The sequence below is a fragment of the Mustela putorius genome, unplaced genomic scaffold (genome assembly GCF_011764305.1).
Source record: "Mustela putorius furo isolate JIRA1106 unplaced genomic scaffold, ASM1176430v1.1 tig00537227_pilon_pilon_pilon, whole genome shotgun sequence".
In the NCBI taxonomy this organism is placed as follows: Eukaryota; Metazoa; Chordata; class Mammalia; order Carnivora; family Mustelidae; genus Mustela; species Mustela putorius.
In genome coordinates, this window is record NW_025422368.1 from 24,115,345 (window position 1) to 24,139,533 (window position 24,189).

Genomic DNA, 24,189 nt, shown 5'->3' on the forward strand with positions numbered 1-24,189 from the left:
GTTTTGCTGGTACGGCGCACATGCTTTTTTCTCTCATTGGGATCCTACTGAGTAAAAAATGGACATGGGGTGGGCAATAAAATTTACGTTAGTCTCTCCAATTCTGTGTGTGGAGAAAGCTGAATGCTCTCTATGTATGCTTGGTAAGTTTTCACCACAGTCTGACCCATTATGACATTATTGATTGTAGAATATGAGTATCTAAGGTAACACTTGTCTAGTGCAACTAGCTGAACTTTGTGGGTTTCAAGGTTGAGCGGTTCACTTGAAGGAGTTGTTTTAGTTTTGGATATTATGATAACGGGAATCCCAAAATGTTTTGGTTATTTCGGTTAGCGTGTGTCTGGCAAGTGCGGTCATTCGAAGCTTAGGATCACAGCAAAGGTAGGACCTTCCAGGGACCACTTCCATTTTGCTCTCAGTCCTTTTGATGTATAATGGGCCTCCTCTAACCCCAGCCCCATGTGTGTGACAAAAAGTGGAGAACCTGGTTGTAGCTTAACATGTAGCTAAAAGCGTCATAGCATATTTGACACCATAATGAAGAGGAGATAATGAAATATTTCCTGTTTTTAAGCACTTTGACTTGCTTTCTGAGATGTAGCATGATAACCCCAATGAATATTTCAAATTCTAATTCTTACAAAGAACATTTGTTGTAAAGGCTTATAAAATACATTGTTTGAATTTTAGAGATAAACCTCATACCTGTCAAGCAGGTTTATATAACACTGAAAAGTAAGCACAAATATGTAAGCCATCTTGCTAATGAACAGGGCCTCTAATTCACCGGGAGCTGTCTTTCCAAGTAGCTCATTTCAGTTGAGTTTTTCTTAGAGCTTGACTTAATTACTAGAGAAAGAGTTAAAATAACAGTTCTGGTTACTAGTGCCGTGAAAGTAGGAGATGTCATCTTTTAGACAGATCATCCTTTTAGCCTAAAGCAACACTAAGGCTTCTTGTATATTTGTTGAATGGACATTCCAGATTAGTCCCTAACCTCCCCTGGGGTTAGGTTTCTCAGTCTGTGGGTCACCACCTCTCTTGACCTTCCATGGATTTCTTTTCACTTCCTGTCTGTCCCCTTTCCATCCCCATACCTGCTCTTAACTCTGTTCGCCCTGACTTTTAACATAAAGAATAGCAACTCTAAGCTGTTGTATTTCACTTAAAAAAAAAAAAAACTATATAGGAAAAGTTGAAAGAAATAAGATATATTCAAATCATTTAAAAAGTTTTATAGAGACAGACGGCTCTGTACCAGACACTGTGTTAGGATCCTCCAATAAAAAGGAACTAAAAGTCAGTAGGTCAAGTAGTTATGTAAGGAGAGCTGAAAAGTACAAGTCACCGGGGGTCAGGGGTGGCAGGATGGGGGCCTGGGGGACGGCTTGGAAGGATGTGGTCAGCTTAAGCCAGAAGGATCATTCTGGGCCTCATAGTAACTCGAGAGTTTGGAGTCTTTAAGGACGAATTTCCCAGGCAGTGGGCGGACTCGAAAAGGCAGTGGGGGGGAATTCTTCAGGAATGGAGAAAGTAATTCCTGTGTTTTGTGTGTTGGCCCTTAGGAAAAACACGAGTCTCCTTTGCGGAATGTGGTGAGTATGGATTGAAAGAAGATCTGGAAAGGGCAAGGCTTTGTGATTGCTGCTAGATGCAATGGCTATGGTACAGTTGGGGAAGGAGGGGCCTGGGCTGGATCTGGAAAGAAGGGACCAAAACTCCTGAACAGGTGCGGTAATGGGACTCAAAGTCCTTGCCAAGTCAGAGAGAGGTGAAAGTGGGGGAGGGTGTTGGAGGGAGCCAGTCAAAGGGAAATGCTCTCAGAGAGTTGGATAAAGTGAGGAGTCTGCCTGTGAAGAAGCTCAGGACGTGACCATGAGTGTATTGCTAAGAAAGCCCTGTTGTTTGAGGTCTTCCCTCCCATCGTACTGTCTGTTATTCTTCCGGCAATATCATCCCCACTGTGTCTCACATGTAACCAGTCATGTAACCAGGACTGCACACTTAATGCCACACCAGTTTATCCAGCAGCTTCAAGTCCTCCACCTTAAACTAACTCAAGCAACCTCAGACACGAAACTTTTAACAATTCACTTCCTCATGTTGAATTATTTTTTAGTAATCAGTATGTACCTCATACAAACTTATCACCTGTAACCTGTTCTGGTTGAATGTTTACATGGCTTTCTTTCTTGATCAATGAGCCACCTGAGCCCCAAGGATTGAGTGTCTGTTTTTGTAATTTAGAAGAGTATCTGGCACTTCTTTGTGCTAAATATTTGTGGAAGGAAGGAAGAGAAGAAAGGAGAAAAGGGAATTGAAGTTGAGGAAAGGGAGGAATTTGAGACCAAAGACTCCGATGCTTTAGGCACCTGAACTCTGCAGGTCAAAAGCTGAAGGAAGGCTCTTGGGTAAGCCTGTGGGTGGTTATGGAGGATGGTAAGTGGTTGTGGGGAGGGGAGTTGATATCACTAAGAGGAAGAGGTCAGGGCAAAAGGGTGAGAGGTGAGTACATTCTTCCTTAAAGAAGCTGAAATTTAGAGGGAAGTTTGCCATTTGTAAAGGAATTTCAGAAGACATGGTGGGGAACGGACTGGGAGAGGACTTGCTTGAGTCAAGATCTGCAGAAACCTGTAACTTTGGGTAAATATTGCTTCTGTGGGGGAAATATTTCAATGTGAATTACTCTTAAACTCTCCCTCTGGGATGTCCCTTGGATCTGGTTTTCTGGGGAGATCCTCCCTAGAAGCCATAGCAGCAGCAGCAACGAAATTATCATTATCTCGTTCATTATCCAACAATCCTGTGAGGTTCGTATTATTATCTTCCCCATCTCTGAACGAGGAGGGTTAAACTTGGAGTGGTTAAGTTGCATTCCTAATCCTCACATTCCTCCCAAGTGAGCCACTCATTCTAGCCACTGCAGCACTCACTAGAACCAGTCAGGTCTCCTGGGAACATCGGATCTACCGTCTGAACTCCTGAAACGCTGCCAACTGAAATCTGCTTCCTGAGTGACTCAGTATCTCGGCCACTTGGTCGAGCCATAGAAGTTCAACCAAAACCACACTACCATCTTGGGAATCTGTTGGTTTATACTACTGCCTTCTGACAATGGGTATTTGGGTTAATATTAAGATGTATTAAGATGTAATATTAAGATGTATTAATATTAAGATGAAAATGTATAAAAATAGAGTAAAATACAGTAAGAAGGGAGGAGGAGGTGGAGACCAAGAATGCCTTCAAATTAGGAACGCTAATACTGCTTAAAATTCGCAGAGAATATATTTCAGACTTCCAGACAACATACAAACTTTCAGCCCGAGTCAAGATGGTGGGTTGGAAGAGGAAGACATGACTAATATAAGAGTATGTGTTATATTTATTAGAAAACAATTAACTCATGGAGATTGTAGAATGGGGGCTGTCAAATGGTTAAAAAATCTGGCGATAGAGGGTGTCCTAATTCGAGGGAGTCTTGAGGTTGGATTCTCTTGCTTCTGTGAGAGAGTCTTTTCTTTCGTGCCAACTTATGAGGGCTCTCAGTGGCCTCCTTGTGGTGTGGTCTCCTGAGAAGTGAGGAGAGGACTTGCTGCCTTAGCAGCCAGCGGAAGACCCACCTGAAGTTCACACAGGATTGGGCCCATGTCCTGGAATGAGTGTCCTCCTTCTCCGGCTGACCTGATGAGACTGAGGAGGTCTCTACAGTGCTTGTCATTTGGTTGGCAGTTGACTGGTTTATCATCTGCCAAGAAAATGAAGGAGTTAAATATGCAAATCCTGGATAACAATCTGGCTAATATTTACCACTTATAGAGTTCAAATCCTTCTATCAAAAATAATCCAACTGTAGGGGTGCCTGGGTGTTTCAGTGGGTTAAGGCCTCTGTCTTCTGCTTAGGTTATGATCCCGGGGTCCTGGGATCAAGCTTTGCATCAGGCTCTCTGCTCAGCAGGGAGCCTGTGTCTTCCTCTCTCTCTGCCTCCTCTCTGCCTACTTGTGATCTCTGTCTGTCAAATAAATTAAAAATCTTTAAAAAAAAATCCAACTGGAAATGCAAAATTTTAATACTTCAACACACATGGGGCGGGCGCAGTATCATAACTTTTCTTAACTTCCCTATCCTCTCTTCTCCTTCAGTGCTCCTCAGGATTTTCCCTTCAGCTCGACCCTGACCCCTTTCCTTCCTTTTTCCCTCACTCTCCTGCCACGTCAGGCGCTGAGGGAGGCTGACCTTGGTTTAAAGCAGGGAATAATGCTCCATGCATCATTTCAAACTGCCCCCCCCCCCACCAACCAGGTCCATCTCCTTTTTGCCTGTGAGGCATCTCTCTGCTCACCTCAGCAAGTTCATGTTCCCGAAGTCTTGGTGGAATCTGTGGAAACTGAATGATGCCTTCATGCTGGCAGGCGTAGGAAAAGTCCTGACAAGTATCATGTTCTTGATGAATGACCTGAGCTATGTCTAGAGGGGAGCTGCCAAACAACTGGGAATCTTCCTCCTGGGCAGATCCAGGGAATGCAGAGTCATCATCTTTGTCATCTTTCTGATTTTCTAGAAATGTCTCAAGCTTTTGTACAAGACTGTCTAGCTTACTGATAGTCAGTTTTCTGTTCTCTTCAGGGTACTTGTTGATCCACTGATTGCTTCCAGTTAGGTCCCAACTAGCTACGGAGCCTGAATTGTTTGAGCCCACATCAACATCCCAGGCCAGGGTGATGCTGAGTTTGCAGAACTGCTTTGGGTCGTCCCGAATCTGGTCTTGTCTCCTCAGGAGTCTGCCTGTACTCTCTGTCCTCCATGTCCCTTGGATAGGAGGGACAAGGATTGGAAGACTCTTGGGAGACTTGTCTTCCCAGGAGATGGTGTTTTCGTAGGAGAAGGTGTCCTCGGAGGGGAAATAACCCACGGAGAGACTCAGGTTTGATTGCGAGCTGCAGTCTGTGCTGTCTGATCGGTCGCTGCTGCAGGTTGTGTGCGCCATGGAGTTCAGGGACTCATTCTCAGGTTTCCCTCAACTCAGGAATCTTCAAAAGAAAGAAAAAACTTGGTGGGATTGGGGAGAAGAAGGAAGTCACAGTATTTAAGCAGTAATGTTATTCATTCCTTTTTCGGTTTGTTACTATGCCATTCTGGTAGTTCATCCAATTTTTGTATTCCTTAAGGAAGGACAAAAAAAGCTACCCCCCTCCCTTGAAAAAATGCCTTTCTTTGTGTGAAAACCCTCTCAGCTAATCCTCTCCACCTGCTACTGCTTGTCTTCTGTCTTGCTGCAGTTGAAACAACTTGCGTTGCAAAAGAAAAAAATGATCATCGTTTAAAATTTGAAAAATGCAGAAAAGTATGAAGGTGAAATTAAATACGCTTATGATCGTACTGTCCAGAGATATGGATAACCATCCCTGGAAAGATTTTGGTGGATTTCCTTTTCTTTTTCTTTATATGTACATATGTGTGTACCTGTGTATTTGTACATATACATACACATACCTGCATATGTGTGGGTGTCACATCAGCTGTTGATCACTCTCTTTTATGGCATGCCCTACAGTAAACCTGTACATGGCTCTTTTGTCATTTTTAATGACTTTCTGATTGATGACCATTAAGTGGTTGTTACTGTTTTAATAAGTCTTGAATAAACCCCCTTATCAATAAATCCTTATGTCTCCCTCTATATATATATCTGTGGCTTTGATGGATCAAAGATCACAGATAAATTGGAGTTGGTATCAAATTGCTTTCCAGAAAGGTTATAGCCATTTAGATACCCATCCTCCCACCATCTGTTGGCATTTTTTAGTGCAGCTTTTTCTGTGATGCCCCAGTAGGTGTGTGGGGGTGGAAGAAATACACACACACACACACACACACACACACACAGTCACGCCCTGCTCTGGCGGCTGCCCACATAAAAAAGGCGCTGCCAGCTCCTGGGCCATAAACTGGGGATGTTAGAAATCCTTCAGATCCTGACTCACTCACAGTGACTAGAAGTCCAACTGCCAGAGGTCTCTGTTCTGGGACTGTTGGTTACTATGGCAACACAAGGACCCAAGTTGGAGTCAGAAATATGGGAAGAGAAAAAAAAAGTGATAGAAAGCCACAAGAGCTATCCTTTTGCCTCCCCCCGATTCTGTGCTCATCCTGTCTGGGTCTGAAGAGGATCCCCCCTGAGGGTGGAAGAGCAAATGCAATGGCGGTTCCTTCCCTCCTGTCACGTGGGTATGGAAGATGGCTCCTGCCTTAAGGGAGTGTAGAGCTTATTTGGTGAGACAGACGTAAACAGTTTGTTATAGGACAGAACGGTAAGTGTAACAGCAGGACTTAAAAAATAATGTGGGAGAACGAAAGGAGGTTCCTCAGGCAGCCACGGTGAGACTGGGGTGGAGATATCAGAAAAGGCCTCCTGGAGGAGATTACGTCCGATCTGAGTATGTATAAGTAGACGTTAGTGAAGTAAAAAGGCTCAGGAGGAAGCATCTGGGTGGCTCATTTGGGTAAGCATCTGACTGTCTTGATTTTTGGCTCAGGTTGTAAGATCAAGCCCTGTGTAGGGCTCTGCGCTGAGAGTGGAGCCTGCTTAAGATTCTCTGTCTCCCCCTCCCCTCTCCCCCTGCTTGTGCTGTTTCTCTCACTTTCTTAAAAAGGTGATAGAAGGGTTGGGGGAGAGGTCCTTTCCAACAGAGGGGACAGCCTGAGCAAGGACACCCAGGTGAAAAACAGCTGATTGTGTGGGGAGATCAAGCTTGATGAGGTAAATTGGGATCAGGGAGATCATGAAAGGGTTTCCACTCCTGTTAGGGAGCTTAGACTTTTATCTTGTAAGACTGTACTCAAGATAGTGGTATTCATTTATAAGGCAGTCTTCCAGGCAATTCAAAATATATTGAAATACTTGGCACGATTAAAACAAAACTTAACAATGGACTTGGCAGCGTGGATGTTATTGGTGGACTTCTATGACAATGGAATCGGTAGGTTTGCGTGGGGTTGAGAAATGAATGAGAGGAAAGGAAGCGAGAGCAGTGAATATAGACTATACTTTAGAAATATCTGAATAAGAAAGTAAGAGGAGGAAACTTAGTCAAGGTTAGTTTCTGCACCAAATCCCCAAATAATAAAGGAGCAAGGAATCAGTACGGGGGCGGGGGGGGGGAGTTTCAAAATATGAGATTGGCTGCTGCTTTTGAAGAGGATAAGGGTGGGACTCCTGGCATGGTTAGAGGGACAGGCTTGTTATACCCTGATACTGGAAGGAAGAAAGTGAAGATGGATATAGAGAAATTTGTAAGAATGCAGTGCTGAGGACCTCCCTTTTCTTCTTCAAGTTTCCCAGCTAGGCTTTTGTCTTATTGCAAGGGTAAGCCTGCATTTTACACCAATTCTGTTAACTGAATCTTTGTCCAGTTCTGTTAAGTGCCTCCAGTAACATAAGATGTCTTGGTTCTTCTAGAACCAAGCCCTCCCACTTCCCAGACTGCTCTTCCCTTAACCACTGTTGTGAACCCTTCCCTTTCTAATGGCATCATGAAATTATTTGGGAATTGGTCAGATCATAGCCCCACAGTGATCCAATCTGGTCACTCTGCCTTCACTGCTGTATTGTTCTCAGTGGGTAAACCATAGGTGGGGGTAGTAAATCTTTAATTGTTTCAAAACTCTTGTTTCCAAATGTGCAATTCTGAGGATAAATGTGGGTCATATAGGATCAAGGGCTCTTAGCTGCATAGACTAAACCAAAAAACCTTTTCTATAACAAAGTCATCCTGCAAACTAGCAACCTCCAGTGTGGTGTAAACTGTGAGGCTGTACAATTCTGCTTTTTGGTCAGTTCAGTGATTTCCAGGAAGGGACTAGGGCACCTACTCAGTTTCTTAGAGATAAAGCCCATGTGTAGTTTGAACAAGTATATTCTTAAAATAACATTGCTTAGATTTGCTTTTGGTCCATTTTGTAAAAATGTCAAGTTTTAAATAGCATTAAGAGAAACCATAAGGTTTTTATATTTATCAAAAAGAGGCATGAATTTAAACACACACACTCTAGAAAAAAGCCAAAAAATACAAGTCTACTTAAAAGAACCTCAACTCATTGGAATCTATCCATTACTTAAGATCCTTTCTAAATATTTTTCTTCTTTATTTCCATTTAACAAGATTACATTTTTAAAAAAGATTTTATTTATTGGAGAGTGAGAGAGAGCTTGTGTGCATGCTTATGAGCAGGGGAAGGGTCAGAGGGAGAAGCAGACTCCCCGCAAAACAGGAAACCTGACTCAGGGGCTCTGGGGGCTCAATACCAGGACCACGAGATCACCATCTGGGTCTAAGACAGACGCTCAACCCACTGAGCCACCCAAGTGCCCCTGATGAGATTACATTTAAAGCCTGCTGTGCTTCAGGTTTTTGACTATTGCTCAGGTTTAAATTTTAGGTTCTGCTAAATAAGACTTTTTAGGCAATTCTGTTTCAGGTGATGGAGTTGGGGGAAAAAACCGTATCTCCTACCCAACAGCTGCAGGTGATCACAACTCCCATGAGTGACTGGGGACCTAGATTAATTCCACTGGGGCGTGGAATCAGGACCTACAGTCTCCCTAGCATTTATTGAGCATTTACTACATGCCAGGTCCTGTGGATGTGGCATAGGCACACAGGCATTTTCTGTGTGCGTGTCTAATCCTCACAGCAAACCAATCGGCTGAGTATTGTTATTTGTTCGTTTTACAGTTGAAGGAAAAAAGGCATGAGCAGTTATATAACTTGCTGACATTCCAAGATCATAAACCCTAGAACCTGGATTTGAACATAGGAAGTCTGGGTCTAAAGCCCCTACTCCTACCCTCTCCATGCTCTTGTCTCTCAGGGGCTGACTGCCTCCCTTCTCCCTAGAAGATCCCTAGGAGAGTTGACCCAGCCCAAAAGCAAACCCATGTTCCACTGTTTCTTTGAAAGAAGCCACTTTGAGTGGAGCTGTGTGTTCTAAGAGACAGCAGAAGGTGTGTGGTACATGGGAATGGCCCAGAACAGTGGTGTCCACATTTGTGGTGGGCCAAAAGACTTAAAATGGGTGTCCACCTTCCTCTTTGGCATAATGAGACCTAAATCACTCTGCTCTGGCTTTTTATAAAATTCCCTGTGACTGCCTTCCAGAGCACTGGGAACCTAGAAAAGCATTTGTGAGTAGCTTTCTTTCAATGAAGGTGAGGGAAAAGCTGTGGTACCATTACCCATGGAAATGGAACGCTTTGAACTAAATATAAACATTTAAGTTGGAAAAAAATTATTTCCCAGCCTAAACCACCAACATTTAGAGTGATCCTGAAGATAAAAAGATTCAAATGGGGGAAGCCTCAGAAAAGATTTGAAAGTTTATTTATATACTGTTCTCTCTCTCCATATTTATATATACAAGTGCAGTTGACATTTGAACAACACATGGCTTAAGGTACTGAGTGCCCCCGCCACAGGTGAAAATCTGAGCATAACTTCTGACTCCTCAAAACTTAAATACTAATAGCCTTAGGAGCTGTTACATTGTATTGGGAGAAGAAATCCATGTATAAGTTCAAAGCCATGTTGTTCAAGAGTGAGCTGTGTGTGCATAAACATGTATATTTCATTTGACTATACAACTCCAATAGTGAAAGTCTCTGAAACTCAAGTTCTCTCTTGTCCCAGAATAATAGGGCATTGTTTGATATATATATAGATTTCATTCCACTATCTTATTTCTGAAGAAGCAATGACCTAGAACCTCTTTAGGATGCCATACTGAGCAGTGTAGTTCATTCTAAAAGAGGACTCAGGGGGCGCTTGGGTGGCTCAGTGGTTTAAGCCTCTGCCTTCAGCTCAGGTCATGATCTCAGGGTCCTGGGATCAAGCCCCACATCGGGCTTTCTGCTCAGCGGGGAACCTGCTTCCCCCTCTCTCTCTCTGCCTGCCTTCAGCCTACTTGTGATCTCTCTCTATCAAATAAATAAATAAATAAATAAATATCTTTAAAAGAGGACTCAGCTTTCACCTGGAATAAGATATCAGAAATAAGGGATTTTGGGTTCTTATTAGCTTGTGTTAATGATGGTCAAGCTTCTCTTGAGTCAGTTAATCTGAATATAAGCTGGCTCATCATCACCTTTTCTCTTGAAGTAAAATCATAAGACTTCTGAGATTTTTTGAATTTTTTAACTTTTTAAAAAGATTTTTATTTATTTATTTGAGAGCCAGAGGGAGGTGGGGGAGAGAAAGAGCAGACTCCTCACTGAGCAGGGTATCCCAACACGGCTAGATCCCAGGACCGTGGGATCACCACCTGAGCCGAAGGCAGATGCTTAAGTGACTGAGCCACCCAGGTGCTCCAAAAAATTTTTTAAATGATAGTATGTCATGAATTTACAATGTTTTAGGCCTGAAGCTAGTGATAATGATAACTTTAAAAATTGGAACACTTCCTAAAATCCACTTGGCTTGATGGGATTTGGATCCTAAATATGCAGGAAGTTTTAATTTGGAAGTTAAGCTACTGTTAGGGTTAATTTTGTATATTGTCTTCACTGAACCACAGGGTACCCAGATATTTGATTAAATATTTTTCTGGGCCTGTTTGTGGAGGTGTTTCTAGATGAGACTAACATCTGAATGGGTAGACTGGGGAAGGCAAGTAGCTTTCCCCAGTGTGGGTAGTCTTCACCCCACTCTTTTAAAGTCCTGACTAGAACAAAAAACTGAGTAAGGAAGAATTTGTTGTGACTGTCTTTGAGTGAGGACATTGGTCTTCCCTTGCCCTTGGACTCAGACTGGAATTGATTCTCTCAGTTCCCCTGGTGTTCTCAGGCCTCTGGCCTTGGACTGAAACTATGCCACTGGCTCCCCAGCTTTCAGGTGGCAGATCTTGGGCTTTTCAGTCTCCATAAATGCATAAGCCAATTCCTGATAATAAACGTGTGTGTGTGTGTGTGTGTTATGTGTGTGTACACATACACATATACATATATTTACTATTGGTTCTGTTTTTCTGGAGAACCCAGTCTAACATAGCTGCTTGTTTTTTATCTTTGAAATTATGAACTATTTTAACAATAAAAAAGTTATCACAAACATTGTCATATGATGCACTAGGTACTCAGCATCATTTCTGTGGTAGTCCTGCCCATAATCCATAATCACAGCCTGAGAATGAGACAGTGTCAGCCAAACCCCTGTTGTGAACCATTTAGCGAAATAACTGACAAGTGTCAAGGTCATAAAAGACAAGGAAAGGCTGGCTGCAAAGCTGTCAAAGACTACAGAACACGGAGGGGGGGCATCTGGGTGGTACAGTTGGTTAAGAGTCTGACTCCTGGTTTCAGCTCAGGTCCTGATCTCAGGTTGTGAGGTCCAGCCACCTGGAGACCCATGGGCTCTGCACTCAGGGGGGAATCTGCTTGAGATTCTCTCTCTCTCTCCCTCTGCCTCTCTCCACTCCAAAGTAAAGAAATACATTTTTTTTTAAAGTACTGAGGGATTCTGGGTAGGATCCAAGAATAGGTAAAGAACAGTAATGGAAAAAGTAGAGTGATTTCAACATGTTCCTTATTTTAATTAATAGTTTTACAATAGTATTATATCGAAGTTCATTTCCTGATCTCAAGATGTTGATATTAGAGGGAGTGGGTGGAGGAATGTGTGGATACTGTGTTTGCAACTTTTCTCTAAGTGTAAAATACGGTCAAAAAGAAACATTTTTAAGAGAATACATAAAAATATAGTAAATAATGTAAGAAACACCTATATACTTAAAACTCATTTCGGTCAGGTCTTAACAGTTTGCCATGTTTAATTTTTAGATTTATTTTATAATTTTATATATATGAGAGAGAGAGTACAAGCTGGGGGAGAGACAAAGAGAGAGGGAGAAGCAGGCTCCCCGCTGAGCAGGGAGCCCAACGCGGGGCTCAATCCCAAGACTCTGGTATCATGACCTGAGCCGAAAGCAGATGTTTAGACTGAGCCACCCAGGCACCCCTAATTTTTTAAAAAGAAACAAAACATTCTAGATAAAACTTAAAACCCTTTGTATTCCTCCTTTTCTCTCCTACCCCACTTCTCCCATGGTCACTCTCTTCAATTTGATGTTTATTTACCTTAGACATCTTTTACTATCAACTTTACATGTTAATATGTTGCTTAATTTTTGGAGACAGAAACCATTGTAAGTATGAATTTAATTTCAATACTACTGAACTGTACACTAAAACATGGTTAAGATGGTAAATTTTATGATGTGTGTATTTTAACACCGACACAGACACACACACACACACATATGTTGGGGGGGGGGACCCAGTGTAAGTAGACTATAAGAGATGTTCTTTAGAAAATGGCAAGTCCCCTTATTCCTATAGCTTGTTTTGTTTTATAAGAATTATTGTGACAAGGGCATCATTCTTCCAAATCAAATTCTTAGCTGAAATATTTAGTGTCTGTTTTTGGGGGATGGGGAGTGGACACCGTACAGTTTCCTATGCTGTAGTTATAGGTTTATTCCCAAACAGACAAGACCTTATCGAAGCTCATGGACCTCATTAAAGGAGAATGGTGTTTTGGTGTAAAGCAAAGTTAAATATTATGAAGCCTTTACCTATGCTATATACTCTGCTAGGGCTTTCACAGGCTTGTTCATTTAATTTCCATGACAGCTGCCCAAGTTGTGTATTTTTATCCCAATCTTAACTTCTGGTGCAGTTCAGATTACCCAGATCTGCCTTCAGAGTCCAGAGGTCCTCTGGAGGTGGGCTGCTGAGAACTAGCCTCAGCCGACTTAGTTGTACACCGTGGGCTGATACAGCTAGTGGACAATCGCAGTAGATGAGAGCTGTAGGTCTCCCATGTGCAAGCATTTAATAGCAAGCAGGCACAAAATCTGTGCCCAGCCCTCCTTCGTAAGCTCCATAACTATGCCATCCGACAGAGTAGTTACCAGGCACAGGCGGCCATTCAAATTCAAATTAAATTAATAATTTGGTTCTTTGGTCACACCAGCCAAATTTCCAGTGCTCTGTGACTGCCTGTACCTAGTGGCTAGCTTATCACAGGGCAGACAAACATTTCTGGCACTGCAGCAGAGTTCTGTTGGACAGAGCTGCCCTGGAAGGTCTTTAACGCTGTGTCCTTTGTGTATTTGAGTAGCACTCCGAACAAAACGTTTCATTAGAGGCAGATGGGACCATAGCCTAGAATCAGGATTTGACTTTTCTGTCAGGATCAGGTGAGAATATTTTTTTCCAGAGCATCTAGAAAGACGACTGGTGGCAGTCTTCAGCAAGGGCACCATTTTGAAAGGTTTGGACAGCTGGGTTGGATAGTTCTTATGCCCACTTCAGCATAAACAGAATATATCTGTATGATACTTACAGACCACAATGAACACCATTTCATTGATGAAAACTCATTTGTGGCCGCCATTATACTAAGCAGCAACCCTCTGGTGTTCAGCAGATAATTGGCTTTATTTTCTGTTTACACGAGCTTTTTTTTTCTTTTTTTCCTTCTTTCTTTCTTTCTTTCTTTTTTTTTTTTTTAAAGAGAGGTGGAGATGTTGGGGGAGGAGCAGAAGGAGAGAGATTCCTAAACAAGCTCCACACCCAGTGCAGAGCCCAACACGGGGCTCGGATCTCAAGACACTGAGATCATGACCTGAGCCAACCAAAATCAAGAGTTGGATGCTTAACCGACTGAGCAATCCAGACACCTCTACATGAGCTTTTGATTAGTCATTCAAATGCTAACTGCCCCAGAGTATAGGTTAAAAATAATAATCCCTTTTGTGTCACAAGTGCCTAGGTTGAAGTATTTTTAAAAATAGCAGGCACCGTAACAGCCTGTGTTTGTTCTGTCATTCAGTCCTTCCAACAGCCCTTCTCATACACATTGCTGATATTAACATCATTTGGGGCTGGCTTTAATTCCCCAGGGGCCCGTGGCCAGACTTTTGCATGATGGAGACAGTTGCTTCTTTATTTGAGAACTAAATGAGCATTATTTATGCAGTTACCAGACATGCATATAGCCTGTCTTGTTTTATCTCCTAATGTCGGGTCTTATGCCTATTTTAGGCCAAGACTGGTAGTGCCTTACACAACACCAAATGTGGGGAATCCACAGTCTTCTCCTAGCTCTCTGTTAAAATACTCCCTCTACTCTTCTGTTTTTATCAATTTAACAACTGGGTGCCTACCAATTGAGTGCCTGTCCAATTCCAGGTCACTTCTAGCAACAGCAAATCCATTTTTAACTTGGCTCTGCATCATCTACAAAATAGAGATAATACTTTTCTTGTAGAGTTTTGGTAATGATTAGAGATTATATATGTGGAATGCATGGTAAATGGTTTATTTTTATTTCATAGTTAAGGAAATTGAAACTACTTCCTGTTTCATTGGCACTGCTTCTCTGGAGAAAACGTTTTTATTTTAAAATTTCAAACATAGGGGGCGCCTGGGTGGCTCAGTGGGTTAAGCCTACACCTTTTCGGCTGAGGTCATGGTCTCGGAGTCCTAAGATGGAACCCAACATCGGGCACTTTGTTTGGCAGGGAGCCTGCTTCCCCCTCCACCCACCCCGCCTCTCAGCCTACTTATAATCTCTCTGTCAAATAAAAATCTTAAAAAACATTTTTTTTTTTCAAATGTAGGGGTGCCTGGGTGACACAGTTGATTAAGCGTCCAAGTCTTGGTTTTGGCTCAGGTCATAGTCTTAGGATTGTGGAGACTGGGCCCCAAGTCTGGTGCCACTTGCTCAGCGAGGAGTGTGCTTGTCCCTCTCCCTCCCCTTCTGTGCCTACCCTCACTGCTCATGGGTGCTCTCTCTCTAAAATAAAATCTTTAGAAAGGAATTCAAGCATAAACTTATTTCCAGCTCTGATTGTGTATCAGAATCATGTGTGCACTTAGTGATTATACTGGTGTTTGTATGATTATCTGACCATCTCCTTCCCCTAGGCTGGATCCCCGCAAGAGAAAGGTGGAGCCTTGTGGTTGTCAAGCAGTGTCTCTGTCTCCCAGCTTGGTGCCTGGTCTGTGAGCCTCTCCAGGATTCTGACGGTCCTAAGGGACCACCACAGTTCTCATCCTTTCTGTGTTTCATGTGGGCACTGCACTGGAGGCTTTCCATTTCTAGTCCATTTTCCAGTCAGGGTAGAAATGCGTGGAAGAGATCCCTTCAGGGCTAAGCAGAGACCTGGCAAAATGAATCCCAAACAATCTGGACATTTAGTTTTTGCTTTGCCATTAATCTGAATTGGCAGTTGGTTCTCTTGGTGGAGAGAGTTTTTCACAAGAAATCTATGGGGTGGAGGATGGGGAGAATGTAGACTCTGCAGGTGCTTTTAGTTATCTCAGAGGAAACAAGAAACTTCAGAGCCTAGTTGGCATTTTACTGCAGTTCCCTAAAAGACTTGTAATAAAATGCTCAAAATGCAAAGATTTTGTTCTGGTTCTCTGGGGTGTTGCAAAGGGAAGGTGCAGGGGACAGTCCAAATGAGATATAGAAATCTAGGAAGATGTGCTCAAGGTTGATAACCCCAAGAGATCATAGGTAGACTAGCATGCAGCTCCCAAACTCACCCGATGGGAGAAAACATGCATAGGAGGTAGCCTACACTATTTTCCTTAAATTCTGGGAAATCAGAAAGATGGTATGTTGTAACTGAAGAATGAATAAAGAGTACATGTGGATAGAAGCAGAAGATGTGAATACCTATTATAAACAATGATTAACTTCATTTTAATTAGAAGGGAATTAGAAGAAAAGCAGAATGTGAATAGGTGAGCCTAGGGTGAGGGCTGGGGAGAGATACAGCTTGGATGTCCTGCTGCCTCTGGCCATTATCATCAGTCATCACAGAGCTCCCACTGCAGGCATTGCCCATGGGCCAGAGCTTCCTGTCCTCGCTCCCCCTCCTACCTGTAAATGTTTTTACATGTCCGTCCAACCTTTTCTTAGCACAGACAAAGCTTTCTCTCCACTTCCCTAAAGCTAAATAAAATTAATCTACAGTAGGTTCCCCACCTCTGGCTCAGATCTCCCTTGGCATCTTTGAGCAGAGCTGTTGTGTTTGCATGGTGGTCTCCATTCCATTATGAACCACTTGTGCGTGCCTCCATTGGAAGGCAGTTGGTTACCCACAATGGTGGTGGTCCTGTCAGCATTGGAACTGGTTAATGAAAATGACATTGGTTAATGAAAACTATAAGAAATGATCAGGCAAGGCATTTCCAGATCTTTTAAAGTTAAAAAAGGACTATTTTTAGAATAACACAAGATGATTATGGAAAATTAGAAGGTAGAAAACAAAAAGAGGATATATTTTTTAGAGACAACCAAAAGAAAGACTTCAGGATTAGAAATCAGATCAGTGGTTGCCAGGAGCTGGGAGTGGAAAAATGATATCTATTGCAAAGGGAGGGGAGGGAGCTCTTTAGGGGCTGGAAATAATCTCTGAAGCACGGTGTAATAAAAATGTACCTTGAGCCACAAATACAAGTCAGTAACTTTTTTTTTTTTTAAAGATTTTTATTTATTTATTTGACAGAGATCACAAGTAGGCAGAGAGGCAGGCAGAGAGAGAGGAGGAAGCAGGCTCCCTGCTGAGCAGAGAGCCCGATGCGGGGCTCGATTTCAGGACCCTGAGATCATGACCTGAGCCAAAGGCAGCGGCTTAACCCACTGAGCCACCCAGGCGCCCCACAAGTCAGTAACTTTTAATTTTCTATAGTAACTTAATTTTCTAAGAGGCACAGCAAAAAAAGGAAAAAGAAACAGGTAAAATTAATTTTACTATGTTAATATTTAACCCACTATATGTAAAGTATAATTTCACTATAAATTAATAAGATCTTTTGCTTTTTTTTTTTTTTTTTAAACCAAGTCTTTGAAGTCTGGTGTGTATTTTATACCTACAGTACCTCTAATTTTAGGGGGAGCCACTCTTTAAGGGTGCAGTAGCCGCATGTGGCAACTTGGATGGGCAACACAGTTCACTGTTTTGGTGGTGGTCACACAACTGTGTACATTCATCAAAAACCATCCAATTGTATGCCTAAAAAGGGTGACTCTTCTGTATATAAATTGTACCTTGATTAAAAAAACAGACATTTTCCTGCTAGGCAGAATGAACCATGCAAGTTCTTTTCATGAGCATCTATTAAAATTACTCTCTTAAAATGAATCTCAGAAATAGAATTTGGCAACTTTTTAAAAAATAAAAGTGAAGAGCATACATCAGAACCACCCAAGGCATGTATTCTCATAGATTTCAGATGAGTGTGTGTATGTGCCAGTTCTTCCATGACAAAGTTTAGAAAGAGTGAAAATTTAATTAGACAGTGCTGCAGTTTTAAAAAACAGATTTGCATGTGTTTGACAAGATCAACATGAGCACAGATTGTTTTGAGAAAGACCCTGGATGCTAATTCTAGGAAAGAGCTTGTTGTTTTCCCTTCTGTTTCATAGCTACTTCTCTTGCAGTAGTATTAAAAACCGCTTGTCTCCGGACGCAGTTCTGCTCCTCTTATTTAACATGCTTTGTAGTAACTATTTTGACTCTGGATCTGCCTGCAGGCGTTTTTAGGGTGTGTGTGGGGGTTGGGGTGGAGCTCATGTACCCACTTGAGAGGAGGACGTTGTGGGGCAGTGGGTTGCGGGGGGAGCAAGTTCTATGTTCGTAACTCTAGCCAGGAAATATTTTTGGCTGTGCGACAATGTGTCAGTGGTTATAAATAATTTCATTTGCTATTTGGCAGCTATATTGGTGTTTTCTTTTTACACCTAAAATTCCGTGTTTAAATTTTGTTGACGCTAATGTAAACATTCACAATTTAGAGTTGAGTAAGTCCAAGAGAAATAGGTGAAAAGGGTATCTTCTAAATGACCGTGTAAAGCTCCGATATCTGGTCTGAAAGAGATAAAAGATATAATTCATTAGGTCTGAAAAGCAAATTCTGTACATGTAGGCTGGGGAAGACACACTGATAGTATACAGAGAGCACCAAGTGTGATGTTGCTTTAAAATTCTAAAAATCTGCGGAATGCATTTAGGAAGTGGACCATGGGTCAGGAAACAAATAAGCTCTTCTCATTTTGTTTCAATTTAGTTCAGTGTCCTGTGCTCAAGAAGCTGTTAATTTAAGTCTGTAGTTCTCAAGATAGCAGTTCCTCTACAGCAGCACCGAGCAAACTTCGGTGTGTGTGGAAAATGTGTAGCACAGTATATCCTGAAATACTACATTGGAAACTAATGAGGTACTTCACGGTGATTGGCATAACATAATAGAAAAAGAAAATGCCTAGCCCTGTGCCCAGAAATTTCTAGTTTAAGAGACTAGAAACGGAGCTCAGTATTGTACTCTTGCATTGTCCTTGCAGTAGACTCCACCTCGAGACACACTGATTTGATAGACTTTCAGTAGGTTTTCTCTGTATATTAGAGACTGGTGACTCCAAATGAAAGGCAGGTCCCTGCTGAGGACGTGCTGTAGCTCCCAGCACGAGGCAGTGTTCTGGGGGTGCAGCCAGTATGGAATGAAGGAACTCGGAGCAGGAGGGCAGGGCCACCATCAGTTGACTCAATGACACAGGCAGGATTCAGATTGGAGGAGATGAAGCTGGGTGTCCAGACACCTTGAAGGAGATAGCGTGGCAGTCAAATGAGGAATGATGTCACCTGGGGAAGGAGCTTTACCTAGACAGAGACTGCAGTTTTGGAGTTGGGAGGAAATTTTAACAGGAAAAAATGGATTATGGGCATTAGGAAGTAGTTGTGAAGGAAATATGATTGATAGTTGTCCATGGTTCCTAAACTTGGGTGTGCATTAGAATCAGAGGACTTGTTAAAGGACTTGTTAAAGCCCAGAGGACTTGTTAAAGCCCTGAGTGCTGGGTCCCACCCTCACAATTTCTGAATCAGTAGGTCTGGGGTAGGGCCCGAATGTTTTAATTTCTCACAGCTTCCCAAGTTCTGCTCATGCTGCTTCCTCTGGGGACAATGCTCTGAAACTCAACTGTGCTTAATGAATTTGGTAACTTAATCTATCAACATCTCATCAGTGAGGATTGGAACACATTGTGGGGGTCAGATGGAGGACAGGATGGTAGTCACAGTGTTTTGTGACCTAGAACTCCTACCAGGTAGGCTATCTTTTCTTCTGTTTCTTTTGAGATTTATTTACTCTCAGAGCAGCCCTTTGCTGAGGTGACTGTGGACCTATATCCCTAGGGTAACCACAGAGAAGAAAGTGAATATGGTCCTAGTCCTGAGAGAGCTTTTGTGTAATTAGAAAATGGTGGCCCCGCAGGCAGATACAGCCTCTGGGCCGGAACAGACCAGATTTCAACCTCCACTTGCTAGGGCAGGGCACCCTGTGCAGATCACAACCTGCACAGTCAGAATAGTGACCCTGACTCAAGATGTCAGTTGGTTTGCCTCCAAATTAAAATAGGTCTGTATGTCCTATTTAGAAGCCGAGTCCTGGACATCTTCTGGAAATCCCTAAAAGCGTTATGATATAGTAATGATTGCAAATATGAGGACGCTTTTACCAGGAAAGCTATAGAAATTATTCTTTGCATGACTAGGATAACATGTATGCATCTTCCCAAGCTGGTGTGACTGTCTCTGTGCTTGTTCATAGCTGTGTCTCATAGTTGAAGATCAGGAGTGATTTACAATCTAGAATGTCTTTGTCTGCTAGCCGGAGAAGCACAACATTCTTCCATATGGCATGTTTGCTCTTGTGAAAATGACTTGAAGTATTTGAGACCTGGCAGGAGAAGAAATGGGAGGGGACCTCGTTCTTGCTAGGCGTGAGTCATCTCATAAACATTTAAACTGAACATTTTATTAAGCAGTTCATTGTTGGCACAGAACGATTCATCAAACCTAGATCACTTTGATGTACATGTTAGATATCCACATGTCCTCTGCCAGGATCCTAGCATCAATCTCTCTCTGAGCAAACATGGAATGAATATCATTATGATAATTTTGCCTTTGATTTGAGGGCAGTTTGTTTCTTTTCTTCAAACTCTGTGTTGAATTTTTTTTTTTATCTTGTCGTTTTACAGAATTATGGAAGTACCTAAGTATTATTGGGGTGAGGGAGGACTGTAAAAGAAAGCATGAAAGACAACCACATATATTCAGTACCTTGTCATTTTCGAACATTGATGGGCTCTCTCTGAGAGAGATCATTGCCAGGGCTCTCGGTAGGAATAAAATTTGAATCTGGGAGCAAATAATTGCTCTGTAAATATTTGTTATGGTATTGAAATTGCAAATATGCTGTATCTAATCGAATTAGCTTATCACGTTCATTACTGGGTCATAAAGACAGTTGATGACTGTTGTCACTGAAAAGACTAGAACATGGCCAGCCCATTGTTGCTCAGAAGACTCGTTCTTCAAGGTAGAGCTGCAGCTGGATTTTCCAGGCCGGTCATGCTCTAAACTCCACCTCATAGGGTGCCCTGTGCCTTTGTGATCATGGGTCATCTCATCCCTGGCAGTTGGCCAACCTGCTGCTCATACCACCCAGCTCCTCTTGTTAGGCCTCAGCCCCCCATAATTGTTTGCTAGGGCTGCCAAACATGGTACAATAAACGAGGTGGCTTGAGCAACAGAAATCTATTCTCTCACAGTTCCGGAGGCTGAAAATCCAAAATCAAAGCGTTGGCAAACTTGGAGGCTCCTGAGGGCTGTGAGGGAAGGCGCTGTTCCAAGCTTCTCTCCTTGGCTGGTAGACAGCCGTCTTCTTATGTTTTCATATCATCTTCTGTCCCTGCATGTCTCTGTGTTCAAATATCCCTTTTTTTTAAAATTGGGATCCTAGACCTCGGGAATAAGACCCGATCTAATGATCCCATTTTAACTTGATTATTTCTGTAAAGACCTTATCTCCGAATGAGGTTGCGTCCTGTGGTCCTGGGGGTTAGGGCTTCAACATAGGAGTTTTGGGGGAGACACATTTCAACCCATCACACCACCTATAGTTAAGCCTCCATATAAATTGGCCTCAGAAATCTAGCTGTACTTATTGTGGAATCTCCTATAAATCACCAAAAGAAACCTGTAAACAGCTGAATTTTAGTTCCTCTTTTTCCAGTCCAGCAGAGTGCCTTAATGTGGATGGCGGTGGTTCTGTAGTACACGGTGCTCTCCCTTCCATTCATTTCATGAGTCACTGGATCAAAGTGTTAGGTAAAGGAAAACCAATACGACAGCAGCATCTTTAGCTAGGGGGCTTCAGCCGCTGCCTTTCTGCCAGATTCCGTGACCTATAAAATGTCCCACCCATTCCTCCTGAGGATCTAAGACAGAACACGTTGATGCGTAGTGTGTTTTTCCTTGACGCCTGGTTTAATTACACCATCTTTGCATATTCTTTAGTTTCCACATAAGCCTGGTTTGGCTGCATAGTTTTGACACTCACAGCTCTCCAGTGCTTTGGACTGACTGTTTATTCTGAGAGCTTGCAGCTGAATTTTCTGGCAAGTCGTTGTGATACTATCTAGTGATTCCTTCAGAGATGGAGGTTTTTGAGCTGAAGGATGTCTTCCTTTTCTCCTCTGGGCCTTTCCCAGTTTCTGGAAAATCAAGGCATTGCCAGGCCTCTGTCTCTGCAGGCACCCAGCCCCTGTCATGTTTGTTTACCCCATCTGTATTTTTAGGTTTTCCCCGTTCCCCGTTCCCAAGCTTGTCTTGTTAGTATGACTGTTCTATACCTTCTTAGGCTTCTGGGCATGGAGTCATAACCCATACTTCGTTTCTCCTGGCTTAAGAGACCCAGGATGGATGGGAACTTGTCTCCCCTTTCTACTAAATGAGGTAGATCTTTTGACCCTGCAAGTCTGTTCTAAAATACCAGCATTCTGTTGGTAAAACTCCATATCCTGCAGGAAGCAGTTTGGGGCTGGTTGGATACTGCATGGCATCATTGGTATCCATACTTCTATAAGCCGGTAGTAGTGTGGCAGCCACCAAGGTCAGAGGTCCTTTCTGACTATGTGAAAGGCTCTAGTAATCTTCACTATTAAGATGAAATCAAAAATTCCTTTTTTTAAAGGACTAATTGATTTATTTTAGAGAGAGAGAGTGAGCAAGTACGGTGGGGTGGAGTTGGGGCAGCAGAGGGAGAAGGAGAGGGAATCTTCAGCAGCGTCCCCACTGAGTGTGGAGCCTGACATAAGGACATGGGGCTTGATCTCACGACCCTGAGATCATGACCTGAGTCAAAATCAAGAGTCGGATGTTTAACCAGCTGAGCCACTCACGTGCCCTAAGGTGAAGTAGAAAATTACAAAAATTTTTCTAAATCCTAATACATATATTTCCCTGAGATAAGAGGTCAGTTCTCTCTCTCTTTTTTTTTTTTTTTTTTTTTCTATAGCCAAGGGTCCATTTTTCCTTCCTGTGCTCCCACCAGAGTGAATAACTTCTGAACTGGGAGTTTCTCACAGGTGAAGGTCCTTGGTCAGCTTAGGGATTGCTGCTGTGTTTTTACAAGTCTCTTTGAGAAAGGCATCTCTTCAGGGAATTCTCATGTGGAATTGGAGCAAACATACATGTCTTTACTCCACCTGACCTCTTGGTGTTTAAAAAAAAAAAAAAAGATTTAATGAATGAGAGTCATTTTCTCTGCCATCCTCATGAGGGATGGGTTTCTTGGCTGAAACCATTTTTTTTTTTACCTCTTGCTACCCAATCCCCATGCCATGGGCCACATGTTTAACTGAACAAGAAACAGTAAATACATCAACCCTCTCAGCTAGCCTTTGAAATGGTGATTTCTATTCTAGAAGTTTGTCTGTGACTGGTTTCTTTTTCTTCATGGAGCCTGGAGCCAATGTCATACCCAAGCAAAGGAAGGCCTAGAACCTCATCTTTCCAGAGGCAACCATGTACCTTGAGAAGCAGTCCTAGATTTGGATTATTCCAGTGCCAAGAACCAGAACGTCTTTATGGCTATAGTTGGTTGCTTCCTGATTGCCATGCCTGGCCTCCCATTGGAGGAAATTCCAGAGACTCCCATGAAGCCCCAGAGAGGAGCCCTAACTTCCCAGCGTCTGCCTGGTAACCTGATGGTTCTGGTATTTGACCTCTTCAGAGAAGACAAGCCTAGGAGATCCTCCATGAATTCCAGTTTGCCAGTGGACTAAAATACTCTCTCCAGGGACAAGGATGTTTTAAATATTTCATTTAGAGATCTGTAGTATCAGGTAGTAGTCCTTTTGGCCCTTGGCATCAGTCCTCTGGGCTAGTTTTCCACTTTGGCTTATAGACTAACCTCACTCCACAGGTCTAAGGCATTTCAAGCAGCCACTGAGGTTTCACTTCTCTTTCTATTCCCTCGTAAGATATTTTCACAGAGATTTATCTCTGGCATGTACTTCCTAACCTCCTTTTGCTTCTTGACTACACTTGGGGTCCCCAGCAAGTCAAGAAAAACTCAGGAAACTCCTGAACAGTGACAGTCCCGTACAAATGAGAGTCTGGGGTCATGTCAGTGGTAGATTCTGCATTAGCTATTAGCGAACTTCTCTCTTTTTCCTGTCAGAGTCCTCAGCCACTACTGTTCCAGTTGTCGCAGTTGGGCAAGCATTTAATAAAAGTTATTTTCTGCTTTCCATTCTCCTTTTTCTTTTCTTTTCTTTTCTTTTTTTCTTGTAAAGATTTTATTTGTTTATTTGAAAGACAGAGATCACAATTAGGCATAGGGACAGGTTGGGGGGGAGGGGGAGCAAGCTCCCTGCCAAGAAGAGAGCCCAATGTGAGGCTCGATCCCAGGACCTTGGGATCATAACCTGAGCTGAAGGCAGAGGCTTAACCCACTGAGCCACCCAGGTGCCCCCATTCTTCTTTTTCTTCCCTATTTTCCTCTTTCCTCCCTCCTTTTCATTTTTCCTTCCCTTTTTACACTCTTATTTCCATGGTTTTTAAGCATAATGTGTAAGGTAGGAGATTTTTTCCTGGGGTGGGGGTCTGTCATGAGAAAATATTTATGGAACCAGTGAAGGGTGCTGAGCTCTTCATAAAGATCAGGTCAGCAGAAGGTGCATACACAAGAGGTTCTCAGTGGATACCTGCCAGGGGCAGAAATCATAGTTACATATGCACTATTTATTGGATCTTTAAAATACAGGAGGCCC

The 24,189-nt window shown here is 42.6% G+C and overlaps 2 protein-coding genes across 18 annotated transcripts in view; one reads left to right on the plus strand and one right to left on the minus strand.

The window, feature by feature from the left end:
• Positions 1 to 24,189, plus strand: part of LOC101689214 (liprin-beta-1) — a 181,803-nt gene that overhangs the window by 76,722 nt on the left and 80,892 nt on the right. For 10 of the 16 annotated variants that reach the window (XM_045073037.1, XM_045073039.1, XM_045073038.1 and 7 more), the window contains exon 1: positions 6,081 to 6,232. The exons of 3 other annotated variants lie outside the window; for them this stretch is intronic. In XM_045073037.1, the coding sequence (XP_044928972.1) occupies positions 6,081 to 6,232 (152 nt within the window). Of the gene's footprint in view, positions 1 to 1,568; positions 1,599 to 6,080; positions 6,233 to 6,291; positions 6,316 to 24,189 lie in introns of those variants that run through there. 3 more of the 16 variants (XM_045073047.1, XM_045073046.1, XM_045073050.1) reach the window with 2 other exon arrangements.
• On the minus strand, positions 3,287 to 6,014 carry CUNH12orf71 (chromosome unknown C12orf71 homolog). 2 transcript variants are annotated; one of them, XM_004776414.3, is made up of 3 exons: positions 5,993 to 6,014; positions 4,347 to 5,034; positions 3,287 to 3,751 (listed from the first exon to the last, which is right to left on the minus strand). In XM_004776414.3, the coding sequence occupies exons 2-3, from the start codon at positions 4,989 to 4,991 to the stop codon at positions 3,434 to 3,436; spliced, it is 963 nt and encodes a 320-aa protein (XP_004776471.2). In that variant the 5' UTR covers positions 4,992 to 5,034; positions 5,993 to 6,014; the 3' UTR covers positions 3,287 to 3,433. The 2 variants fall into 2 exon arrangements, with proteins under 2 accessions (XP_004776471.2, XP_004776470.2); XM_004776413.3 differs by lacking the exon at positions 5,993 to 6,014 and adding an exon at positions 5,498 to 5,864.